At 34.6% G+C, this 13,588-nt stretch overlaps 1 protein-coding gene across 1 annotated transcript; it reads right to left on the minus strand.

Moving 5' to 3' along the window:
• Positions 1-7,752: 7,752 nt before the first annotated feature.
• LOC143614784 (polyadenylate-binding protein 2-like) lies at positions 7,753-12,008 on the minus strand. The gene is made up of 9 exons (XM_077088114.1): positions 11,762-12,008; positions 10,983-11,101; positions 10,246-10,899; positions 10,064-10,141; positions 9,596-9,685; positions 9,397-9,528; positions 8,544-8,711; positions 8,304-8,471; positions 7,753-8,213 (listed from the first exon to the last, which is right to left on the minus strand). Exons 1-9 carry the CDS (start codon positions 12,006-12,008, stop codon positions 7,980-7,982), a joined length of 1,890 nt encoding a protein of 629 aa, XP_076944229.1. The 3' UTR covers positions 7,753-7,979.
• Positions 12,009-13,588: the final 1,580 nt, after the last annotated feature.

Raw genomic sequence — 13,588 nt, forward strand, 5'->3', positions numbered from 1 at the left:
GGTTATTATTACAAATTTGTAAATATTTACATTTTAAACCTTAAACTTTATATTGTTGCATTTCTTATCATTTATTTCATTTAAAGACTTCCTAGACAACCTTTCAAATACAAGACTTCCTTTCACCTAAACTTCGCCCGTTAGACCTCATCCTTCCGGTTACCCGTTATTTTACCGATCAAGTTTATAACTTGAATTTGAGTACTTTCATACCCCGTTTTCCATCTTTTGATTTGGGGGTGACATTTCATACTTATTCAAACTAAATGCTTTATACTTGAGTCTTAAACCACAAAACGTTATTATATACTTTACTTAAATAATTGCTCGATTTGGTGTTCTATGATTATATGCTTATGTGTTTATCGCTTTTGGTTGGTGGAACTATAAAATCCTAGACTATACGGCATCCCCTTATAGCAAGGTGTCGTTAACGTAATGCAATTAACGATAACTATAAAATCCTAGACTATCTGGCATCTCCTTATAGCTAGGTGTTGCTAACGTAATTCTATTAGCGATATCTATTTATCCAAGTTATTGCTTTTATTTATTGTTTCGTATACTAGTTTTGTGGCTTTTCCTTACTATATACTATATGCTCAACCTTATAAATTGTTCACCAACCTTTGTGTTGATAAACTTTATTTTATGAAATATTACAGGTTTGACTTTGGTTGACTCGAGAACTTGACGAAAAATGTTATCAAGACTATTAGGATATTATTAAAATGAACAATATATTTGTTTATTTGTATTCAATTTGTTTGTGTATGAACAAGATGTGTTGTTTACTGACTTATGAAATAAATGAGTTGATTAAATATTGTCACTTTAATAGTGTCTTGTGTTTTGGGCAATTCTTTGCATCCCGACATGTTCTGCCGCCTTTGGTCGGGGTGTGACACAAATAATAAACCTTATTAGAATAAATAGAAGACGAAATCATAACAAGAACAAAGATTATAAAAAATACATGCTGGAAATTGGGCTAAATTAAAGTTGTAATGGACGAGTTTGCTTGTATTAAATAAAACTTTGTTTAAATATATTTTAACTATATCTTATATATATTATAAAACATATCTAATAATAAATAAGTAAATAACCAACATATCAATATACGACCAGCTCCGGTTTCAACCGGGAAACCAAACTGGTGAACGGTCTCACAGTTTCAAAATATAGTTACATGATTATCAAACCAACTAATTATAAATAAATATTAATAATAACATGAAAATTGTAAAGTGTCACCAACATGAATAAAAGAACAACCACATGATAAAAAACATGAGTTTACTTAATAAAATAGTAATAAAGTTTCAGTTTATTATTATACGGATACTGTTAAACGTAAAACAATATTTGCTTGGCGTTCAAGGGTGGTACGGTTCGATCTCGTGGGGGGTGGTAGGAGGTGATCAAGATTCAAATAAAAAGATAATAATTAAAAGATTTTGGTTTATCTTTTAATGGTGTTTGAGTTTATCTTTAATTGTTTTTATTTAGTTTATTTGAATTTAAAGTCCTAGTTGAGTTTGATTAGGATTGCTATGTATGGGTCTACATAAACTCATTAGTTTGTTTATGTTTAGTGTGTATCTAGTTTCTTTGTCGTAGGTCGATTAATAAGAAAAGCTGTTCGAGTAAACCGTGAGTCGGTGCGCGTGTGTTGCGTTTTTCTAGATACCCACTTCCAAGTTTAACAGATACTTCAAAAAAAACATTAACCTCTATGAAAGTACCTCTAAACCCTTCATAACGTTAATACGGCATCTCTCAAATAACACCTATCTCTAATCTTGTTTTAAAGGAGAGGCGAAAGTTTAACAAAAACATGTATTGTTAGCTAAAATCCATCACAATTTTTTAAACAAATGAATAATTAAAAAGTAGTATATTTTATTTTTTACCCAAAGTTTTCCCTATTAAAAAAAACATGACAAATGTTAAGTACATGTCATTTTCTTTTAAACTTGTGGTGATGGCTCACGTATGATATAGCATTCAATATTATCTTAAACTTGGTATACTCATATACTTTTGGTTGAGACCCCTACCACATGACGAAACCAATCGTTTTTTGTATCATCACAAGTGCATATTTTATAGTACCATATGGCACCATTTGTAGGACTGAACACCTAAACATGGAAAACAATACATCAACTGCCATAAATATTTTTAGTGGCAAAAACAGATAACCGTATACTTACGCGACCCGAACTGGTTTTTACACTTGATTGGATTAAATGGTTGTCGTTAAAGGTAAACCTTTTTTAACGGAAGGCGGGAAATGGGGATGATAGCAGCATTGGATGCCTAATGCAAACATTGTGTGTGTGTGTGTGGGGGGGGGGGGGGGGGGCTAAACAAGATAAAGCGGGTGCTTGTGATGTGATTCATTAGTCGGTGGAACATATACTACTATCATGCTGGCCTCAGTCATATGGCAATTCGTTAGTTTTGATGAAAAGGTTTACCACGGTCTATGCATTCGAGGTGAAGGACTTATTGAACATTTATCTCAATTTAAAGGAACGTGAAAGCAAACAAAGGGGCAGTTGAATCGATCATCCTCATGGCATGCTGGAGCTTATGGAAGGAGCGGAATGAAAGCATTTTCAACAATACTCGGGTGTCGATTAATAGAATAAAGAAGATGTAAAATGGCTCTCGTTTATATGGGTTTATATGGGTGAAGACTACTGAAGAGTCGGGGGAAAATAGTCGGCTTAGATTGGGAATAAAAACTTTGCACCATAGATGGTTCGATTATTCCATATTAAATCACCAGACATTGAAGATAAATCGTCTCACATAAATCTTTTTTCTTTATCACCCATCTAGAGGAATTCAACCAATCCATATTATTTTTTGAATCTAGAATAAACATAAAATCCACCTCCAACCAACGGCCAATAGATTAATTGTACTTCTGTAGAAGTTGAAGCTGGTTCTCTAATTCTTAGAGTATGTCCAGAAAAGCTATGTCTGGGTTTAGACTCTAGAATTTGTTTATTTCGAGATATATATCGCCCAATTTTCTTGTAATTGCGAGGGTTCAGTAAATTTACTTTCCTCAGCTGTTCCTATATCTGAGAATATATCTTCTATCGTTATACTCTCTTTTCCTATATACTTTATAGAGTGAGTGCTATTGGTTATAGCATACGATATTAAATAATTAATCGTAAATACTTTATTTCCTGGTTCCATGAGATCAGTTCTTTCACACTTATGTATGAAACTAAGAGTTTTATCGAAATCTTTTGAATCTCGATGTAAGGCAAATTTGGGATATACAGTAAACATAAATTTACCATATGCTAAATTTCCTTGTACAGCTCCTAAGAGAGTATCTTGTCTGTTAATGATTCAATTATCAACAACAACCATCTTATTAAGAAAATTAATTCCATCTTTGAATTGTGCTTTTAGTAGGATTTTATTGCTCCTATATGCATCATGTTCATTGATTTTCTTAATTCGGGTTTAATAGTTAAAAGTCTTTTTGCTATTTCTCCTCTTGTTATAAAGAGTGGCAAAAATACTTTTCCCGATGTATCATTTATGTCTACTGAAAATTCTTCAGTATTAAAGCAGTAAAGGATTTTGTTTTTTCTTGAAAAAGCTTTTGAGAACAAGCTTTGTAAACTATTAGGTTGATTAAAAACCTGTCTATTATCAAGCTTAAACTTAAGCTTACTTATTTTTGTTAATTGGCCCGAATTAATCATGTAATCTGACTGAAAATCTTTTTTCATTTTCACTGAAGTTTATAACTTTAGTATTTTGTTGATATGATTAATCAGAATCTTCTTTTATTAGAAAATATTTATTTTCCATTTTTGTGTAGCACAAGGCTTAGTTTTTAATTTTTTGTTGAGAACAAGGCTCTAACATTAATTTTTGGGTAGTAATCCAAATCCCCCCCCCACCCCCCCCCCCCCAAATGTTGCCCCTCAATGGTGTTTGGGGCTTTGTTGCCCATATCGAACAACTTTAGTATTCTCTCACTTCTAGAAACTATTAGTAGGGTTTGAAAATAGTGTATTGTCTTTAATAAGTGTTAACAATTTTTTTGGTATGAATATAATTTATTTTTGGAGGGTTGGGGTGGGTGGGTGGGGGGGGGGGGAGGGTACTTGTTCACTAATGAGAGGTGTATCAAATCAGTGAAGAGCTTAAAGTGCTTAGGCTGAGGGGTGTGGAGCGCGAGAGGGGGGCGCGTGAGCCCATCCGCTCGCGCCCCGGGGCGCGAGCACCACACCACCGAGGCGCGAGAGGGGGCGCGAGCGCGGAAATCCAGGCGGGGCGCAAGGGGTCTCGCGGGAGAGGTTGCGCGTGAGGGAGCCTGGGAATGCGTAAATAGAGCCGTTGGGCTCTTTATGTTTATTAAAAAAAATTTTTTTTTTCTCTATATAAACCAATATCAACCCAATATCACATACCACACCCAAAATCACATAAAATACTTACCACAACCTCAAAAAAAACCCAAAATCACCCCATCTTCCAAACCTTTTTTTAAAAACATGGCTGGAAATTGGTACCCAAACCTAGATTCAGATTACAGTTACGACGATTTATGGTCGGCACCGGACCAACCGATGTTTTATTCGGGGGTCGCAACAATCATCCGGCTTTCAACCATCCAACATACAACCGTCTCCTAACTTAGATATTAATGTGTTTTTTTAATTAATGTGTGTTTTTTTAAATAATTTATGAGTTTTTTTTAATAATACGTTTTTTTAATACATTTATAAAAAAATAAAAAAAAAACCGCTCGCGCCCCCCTCTCGCGCCCCTCCACACCAGGGCCCGGGGCGCGAGCACCACAACCAACACCCATCTTATCAAGTTTCTCTCTCTGCCACACGTCACAATATTATTGGCTGGAGCCCCCACTCGCGCCCCCTCTCGCGCCCCCCCACACCCCTCAGCCTTATAAGTGAAAATCTTAGGGTATCAAATCAGTTAGGGTACCAAATCAGTTAGTACAACATGGTACTGCATGATCAGTGAAGAGCTTAAAGTGCTTATAAGTGAGCCTTCAACATCTACCTACACAATCATTTATCATTATATAATAATTATTTTTTTAATATAAAAAATCAAAATATGGTTTTAAGATAGTCGAGAGGAGTGTTTCTTGTGATTAAGATGTTTTATGATAGTTAACAATGTAAATACATGGTAATGCGGGATCAGTAGAACTTGAGGATGAGAGGAGCACGATCTTCTTCCTAACATAAATTAATCTTAGAGAATCAAACCAAGTAATTATAAATAAATATTAATAATAATATGAAAATTGTAAAGTGTCACCAACATGAATAAAAGAACAACCACATGATAAAAAAACATGAGTTTACTTAATAAAACAGTAATAAAGTTTCAGTTTATTATTATACGGATACTGTTAAACGTAAACCAATATTTGCTTGGCGTTCAAGGGTGGTACGGTTCGATCTCGTAGGGGTGGTAGGAGGTGATCAAGATTCAAATAAAAAGATAATAATTAAAAGATTTTGGTTTATCTTTTAATGGTGTTTGAGTTTATCTTTAATTGTTTTTATTTAGTTTATTTGAATTTAAAGTCCTAGTTGAGTTTGATTAGGATTGCTATGTATGGGTCTACATAAACTCATTAGTTTGTTTATGTTTAGTGTGTATCTAGTTTCTTTGTCGTAGGTCGATTAATAAGAAAAGCTGTTCGAGTAAACCGTGAGTCGGTGCGCGTGTGTTGTGTTTTTCTAGATACCCACTTCCAAGTTTAACAGATACTTCAAAAAAAACATTAACCTCTATGAAAGTACCTCTAAACCCTTCATAACGTTAATACGGCGTCTCTCAAATAACACCTATCTCTAATCTTGTTTTAAAGGAGAGGCGCAAGTTTAACAAAAACATGTATTGTTAGCTAAAATCCATCACAATTTTTTAAACAAATGAATAATTAAAAAGTAGTAAAATTTTATTTTTTTTACCCAAAGTTTTCCCTATTAAAAAACATGACAAATGTTAAGTACATGTCATTTTCTTTTAAACTTGTGGTGATGGCTCACGTATGATATAGCATTCAATATTATCTTAAACTTGGTATAGTCATATACTTTTGGTTGAGACCCCTACCTCATGACGAAACCAATCGTTTTCTGTATCATCACAAGTGCATATCATATTTTATAGTACCATATGGCACCATTTGTAGGACTGAACACCCAAACATGGAAAACCAGTGTAACCAATACATCAACTACCATAAACATTTTTAGTGGCAAAAACAGAAAACCGTATACTTACGCGACCCGAACTGGTTTTACACTTGATTGGATTAAATGGTTGTCGTTAAAGGTAAACCTTTTTGAACGGAAGGTGGAAATGGGGATGATAGCAACGTCGGATGCCTAATGCAAACAGTGTTGGGGGGGGGGGGGGGGGGCGCTAAACAAGATAAAGCAGTGCTTGTGATGTGATTCATTAGTCGGTGGAAAATATACTACTATCATGCTGGCCTCAGTCGTATGGCAATTCGTTAGTTTTTGATGAAAAGGTTTACCTCGGTCTATGCATTCGAGGTGAAGGACTTGTTGAACATTCATCTCAATTTAAAGGAACTTGAAAGCAAACAAAGGGCAGTTCAATCGATCATCCTCACGGCATGCTGGAGCTTATGGAAGGCGCAGAATGAAAGCATTTTCAACAATACTCGGGCGTCGATTAATAGAATAAAGAAGATGTAACCAGTGTTTTAAAAACCGGTTCAAACCGGCTGGTTGAACCGGTTAAACCGGATTTCGCACCATAGGCCGGTATTTTGAGTCCGGTATTTATGACCGGTTTGCTAGAACATCGTACCGGCAGTTTTTGTCTAAAATACCGGTTGTTACCGGCAAACCTGTTTTAAGCCCGAGAAATTTTTTATATTTGCGGCCCATATTTTTTCAAAAATAGTTTTAACCTAGCAATTAACATTCAAACTTGTAAACTTTAGGACTATTTTTTTAAAATTGATTGCTTTTGCATTATTTTTCTAATATGGATTAACTTTTGGATTATTTTTCATTATATGAATCATTTAGTTTTGAGTTATTTTTATATTGAAGTTACATTTATAGGAAATTATAAGGTATATTCAACCGGTTGAACCTCTCGGTACAACCGGTTGTACCATTTTTTAGCTCAATCTGGTACACATAAAATACCGGTTTTTAAAACATTGTGTAAAACGGCGCTCGTATATATGGGTGAAGACTACTGAAGAGTCGGGGGGAAATAGTCGGCTTAGAAACTTTGCACCATAGATGGTTCGATTATTCCATATTAAGTCACCAGACAGTGAAGATAAATCGCCTCACCTAAATCTTTTTTCTTTATCACCCATCTAGAGGAATCCAACCAATCCATATTATTTTTCGGATCTAGAATAAACAAAAAATCCACCTCCAACCAACGGACAATCGAATTCCAAATCCTTCCACAGAATTCTTACAAACCGGACATGGATTGTCCAAATCTTTAACAGAAAGGTTAGAATAGTCGATCCAAAAGCACCCACCAACTTAAAATATTAACCCTCTTGGGCATGAATTTATTCTATCTTGTTATGTGAATGGCACCCGGTAGAATTTCAAATTTCTAACTTCTTTAACGAATATATATCATCCGGCCAGCTATTTTCTTAACCGAAAAAACTAAACACTACTAGTCTAACATAGAAAAAGAATACTCTTAAGTACCAACACTAACCAACAAACTCCCTAATATAAGTCATCACCATCTTTATACACTAGTTAATCATCACTTACAAAATATGGGAAATAAGATCAGAAAATGCGAAAAAGAAAGAAAACAAAGTCTTCCAACATTTGGTCATTTCCATAGAAAACAGGTACCAAAAGATGGTCTCAAAACTCCTAAAAAAGTAAATGACAATATGAAAGGAACAAAACTCCTGTGGCTAATGCTTAGGAGACAAGATTGTCCTTAAGAGACAGGGAAGCAAGCTGAGCCGCTGGAGCTTGGTTCTGAACATTCCTCAAAACCTCCATCGCCTCAGAAACCTTCGCCTTCAAAGCATCCGGTGATTCCAACAAATGCAACACCTCTGTCTGGTCCATCTCCAATAACATCCCTGTCACTTTAGCAGCATTCTCATGCTCCAACTCATCCACCAGTGGGTACAGATTCTCACCCAGCATCTGTTCATTGTTATATATTTTTTAAAACATAAGTATTAGAGCTAAACATTAATATTATTATTATTAAACAAATAACAAAACACAACATACCGTCCTCTGCTGCTCAGGAGAAGCATTAGCAAGGGCAGAAGTCAGAGCTGTGATCGGCATGGGCTGGTCTCGAGGTGACACACCACCGATCTCATATGGGACGGGGACCACTGCCACGTTTCCATCTGCACGTCCAGGATAACGATACATACGCCCCCTTGGAAACATCTGATAAAAAAAACAGACCATTTTATTTTTATCCTAATCTGCTTCTCATCTAGATTTAGTCCCTAAACATACCTGCTGTTGCATCATTGGAAAAGGCTGCTGCTGCTGATTTTGCTGCGCAGTACCACTCCTCCCACCAACGCGTTGACCCTGTTGACCTTGTTGGGCAACCGGAAGAAAGAAGTTTGGCATACCTGGCCTCATTCCAGGGACCAGCTGTTGTTGGTAACCAAAGCCACCCTATGAAACATCAAGTCAAACATACAAAATTCATCAAAGATGACAATTACATGCATAACTGGAAAATTATACCACTGTGTCGGCTTAAAGCAAGTAGTATAACTCATCTCTTTCATTTATAAGCATAGATATCCAAGTCTGGAGCTTATGGTAAAATGAACAAACAAACGTACCCAGTAAAATCCCACTCATTGATATGTTGGTGATTGGGTCTGAGGAGAGGGTTAGATGAGGTCAAACCTTTTATCTACCCATGGGATAGAGAGGCTGCTCCAACTTAGACCCCCGGCTCCAAAAACCTTCTTTTACGTGTATAATATAGTATAGTAATCCAAATAACATAAAATGTAGCTTAAGGGATTAAACAACAACCATGCAAAAACTACCAAGGCTAATAGTAACAACAGATAGAAGAGCAAAAAGACAAGACAAAGTAGAACAAAAATCTATACGCCAAGACAACGCTAACTAAGGCAAACAAAAGTGTAAGCAAAGCTAAAGGCCCGAAGACAGATCTAAAGACGTGTCTAATACACTCCCCTAAAATTCCATAACCTTACAACCGCCTCCAAGCACTACTATCCTGCCATCCCTGAACATGTCCTCAAAGAGATGCAAGTATAGCAAATCCTCATTGTAATGGGAAAAAAAAACAAGGTTTATAGTAATGGAAAGAGTACCGTACCTGGGAAGGAAGCATAGCAGGAGGTGCCTGCCCGTAAAACAATTGCTGCCCGATACCAGGTGCACCTGGCGGATACATGGGCATACGAGGACCCAATGAAGTCATAACGGGCCTCATTTGTGAAAACTGGGCCTGTGGAAAACAGTTACTAAAAACCGAAAAATATAAAATAACAAGGCAATAAAAGTCAAGACGTTACCTGTAGCTTTGCCCTTCTCTCCTCTTTACGTTGAGCGAGTGCAACATAAAGTGGTTTGTTAGCAATCATCTTCCCATTCATCTCAGCAAGCTATAATCACCATAATAAAAGTAAATTAATTACCTAACAAATAAATGAAATGAACGTTTATTGAACTGTTCATGTCGATTATGTTTGTTTATTTAATAAATGAACCACATGAACAAAACTTTTTGTTCATAACACAAAAACATCTTTGAGATTGATATTCACATTAATGTTTGCTCAGTTACGCTGGTTTATGTTATTCATCTGCATTCACTTATATTCGTACATTTAATTAAGTGAACAATTTTATTAAAAAACTAATATAAACAAACATGTACACATTCATTTTCTTAATGAAAGAACGGTTTGTTTGTTCGCTTTCGATCTTCGGCTAAAGTTAGACAAACGGACAATACAATGTATCACAAACATGTTACTTACAGCTTGAGAAGCCTCTTCAGGAGTTGAAAACGCAACAAAACCAGAACCTCTGCTATTTCCATTCGGATCTAACATAACCTTATTAAACAGATAAGCATCTCAAGTTAGATATAAACTAAAAAACACATATCAAAACATTATCTCTCCTATTGGAAATAACTAATAACTAATAAGTAACAAACCTTGCATGAAGTAATTGTACCATACTCAGAAAACAGTTTCTTAAGCTTATCATCATCAATACCATCATCCAAATTCTTAACATACAAATTCGCCCCTTGATACTTCTCAGCCGCTTCTTTTGCACTCTGCTCAAACCGACTCTTCAACTCAAGCTCTCGTTCCGACTTCTTCTGAGCTTTCCCAACATACCATTCCTTGTCATCAATCTTCTTACCATTCAACGACTCAACCGCACTTGCAGCATCATCAGCATTTTCAAAATTAACAAACCCAAAACACTTGGATTTTCCATCTGCATCCCTCATAATAACCGTACTAGTAATCGTACCATACTCACCAAAAGTCTTTTTCAAATCCTCATCAGTAGTTGACTCGGGTAGGTTTTTGACATACACATTGTTGAACTTTGAAGTTGATGATGTGTCACGTTCTTGCTTGCGAAGAAAGTGACCGACATAAACTTGTTTGTCATTCATCAACATACCGTTTAACTTATCAATTGCATTTTGGGCAGATTCTTCAGTGTCAAATTGCACAAATCCATACCCTTTTGATTGACCAGATGAGTCGGTTGCTATCTTGCATGAAAGGATCGTACCAAAGCTTGAAAATGTGTCATGCAGCGCTTTGTTGTCAATTGTTTTGTCCAAATTCTGTACAAATTTCAAACAAGCAATTTGAATAATATAGTTAATAAAATAATATAATAGATTCATATAATATATGCACATTTGACCTTGATAAAGATATTTGCAGTTCCACTTTTGCGAATACTCGGGTCCCTGTGAGAATACATGATCCGAATCGACTTGCCATTGACCGGAGTAAAGTTCAGAACACTAATAGCCCTTGCAGCTGCAATCCAGATTAACATAAACAGTCAATTTCTTTTCATCAACTATATAAAAATTAATAAAATTTTCAACCAAAATAAAAAAGATTGTAATTTACTTCATTCTCTTATAATTAATATAAACTAGTTTATAAAAAAGAATTCAGCCATTAACATCTTCAATAAAAACATAAATTACAATTGTTTTAAAAATATATTATAATGCACTTCATTCTCTTACAATTAATGTAAATTAATTTATTAAAAAAGTTTTAGCCTTTTCCATATTCAATTCAATAAAAATCATTAATAACAGTTCGTCAGTTCCTCTGTTTTATTTGCTATTGTTTTTAAAAGAATATATTGTAATGCACTTCATTCTCTTACAATTAATGTAAATTAATTCATTAAAAAGGTTTTAGCCTTTTCCATATTCAATTCAATAAAAATCATTAATAACAGTTCCTCTGTTCTGAAAAATCCCTAACAATAATTTGCAATTCCAGATGATCAAAGCAATTAACAGGATTGTTACAGACAAAATCAATGCATTATTTGATATTATAATAAAAACAATCCGTTACTTTATACAAGTCCTATTAAATTAATCAACATCAAATGTTCGAATTATAATAATAATAAACAATAGATAAATAAATAATAATAATGAAGGTGATATATACCATCATTGGAATTGCTATAGTTAACGTAACCATAACCCAAGGATCGCCTGGTGCTGAGATCCCTACAAACCCTAACCGTAACCACCTGCCCAACCTGATTAAACAGATCATACAACTGTGAATCAGTAACACCATACTCCAGGTCACCGACGTACAACGACGTCGTTCCAAACGTCTGATTCGCCGCCACCGCACCGGCAACCGCCGTCGCCGGCAACGGAGGCTGCACAACCTGAATCTGTGCCATTAATTGATCCTTCGTAAAACTAAATTCTTCACGTAATGAATGGGATCGGAGAATACGAGGATGGGATGAAGGAATAATAATATATAATATAATAATTTGTTTTTTTTCTTTTTTAATAATAATAATTATAATTATTTTTGTATAATAATAATAATTATATAATATATGACTTGTGTTCCATGTGTCGTAAATGAATATATTGTTGTATAAAAAGCTAAAAAGGTTTATTTTTATATTTTAATTATGTTTGTTGAAGTCAAGTGTGGGCCATGGGTCAACCGTAAGGTGAAATTGTTGTAAGAAAAGTTTTATTAATGTTGGATTTATATTTATTAAGTCCGCGATGGGGAGCGTCATTGACACCCCACCCACGTTTTTAAACCGTTTCACTCGCTTTTTAAATTGGCGTTAAAGGGAAAAAAGAAGAAGAAGCCCTTTTTGATGCTAAAGTAGCAACGGGCACTCGGCTCATTGTGTGGCACCATAACCTTTTCTAACGAATCATACTTATCCGTTTATTTTTATATAATAAATGTATAAAATTTAGTGAGACTTTCCACTAATGACGTTAGTGTACGTTTTTCCTTCTTTTTAGTTTTTTTATATAACAACTAAAAAAAGGAAAAAAAAATGTACGATAACGTCATTTGTGGGAATCTCTGCGCATGTTCTTTATTATAATTTATAACTATAAGAAAATATTAAAATGTTTTAAGATATATTAAGTTTAATCATTAATAGTTTTGATTATATATTATTTCATCTAGATTAGGTTAATAACTAAAGCTTAGGGGTTCAATTCAAATAATTAGTATTTGCAATGTATCATGTGATCAGCGTGTTTAGTATTTTACGGCACGAATTTCATCTTTGATCTTTGTTTCCCTTATCATCACCATCGGGTTGCGTTAAAGAATTTCCAAGCATAAAGTTTTCATGACTCGCCTTCTTTACCGGTTAAATAGGCATATTTTGATTTTATTTTTTTGACGATCTTATGCACTTTTTAAACTCACCTAACCTTTCTCAAATAAAGTTGTTCTAGGTAAAACTATTATAAAAGTATTTCATTCTTTGCATTTTTGTTATATCTTAAGATTATATTCCAATTTACCTCTATTCACATTCTATAAAATACTTTAAACGGAAACCCATCTGTCTCAAGTTCAAAATTGTCTACCACATCATTAAACCCATCTATACTTCGATTTACATGGTTCAGTCGGTTTCAAAGGCTTATGAACACCATGTTGTTAGATCTCACTTTATATTATCTCTTTAGTTGGACTAGTTATTAGAATTAGTTTATCATTCCATTTCATCGCCGACACTTCTTGTTAAGATTTAATCGGCCCGGTTTATAGAATCATTTTCTTATTCATCAATCAACACATGTTATTTTGATTATTACTATTCATTTAACCGGCCCGATGTATATTATCACTTAAACTGTTTGTTTCCTTTGATATCAGATCGTTCCATGTTTACACAACTACCATGGATCAATAATTTGGATATCTAAGGTGTCAATGGATTTTCGCTTAGTGAGATTTAGTGACCATCCAAATAGACGCTATTTA

The sequence above is a fragment of the Bidens hawaiensis genome, unplaced genomic scaffold (genome assembly GCF_021521415.1).
Source record: "Bidens hawaiensis isolate Kalapana, Puna unplaced genomic scaffold, B.hawaiensis_p1.1 tig00041078_1, whole genome shotgun sequence".
NCBI classification, from domain to species: Eukaryota; Viridiplantae; Streptophyta; class Magnoliopsida; order Asterales; family Asteraceae; genus Bidens; species Bidens hawaiensis.

Excerpts from the sequence above, each read along its gene's own strand:
- LOC143614784 (XM_077088114.1), bottom strand. The coding sequence starts at position 12,008 with ATGGCACAGATTCAGGTTGTGCAGCCTCCGTTGCCGGCGACGGCGGTT. Across the intron at positions 10,900-10,982 it reads CTGCAAATATCTTTATCAAG|AATTTGGACAAAACAATTGA; the intron begins GTCAAATGTGCA and ends AAATTTGTACAG. Across the intron at positions 8,214-8,303 it reads CTCCTGAGCAGCAGAGGACG|ATGCTGGGTGAGAATCTGTA; the intron begins GTATGTTGTGTT and ends AACAATGAACAG.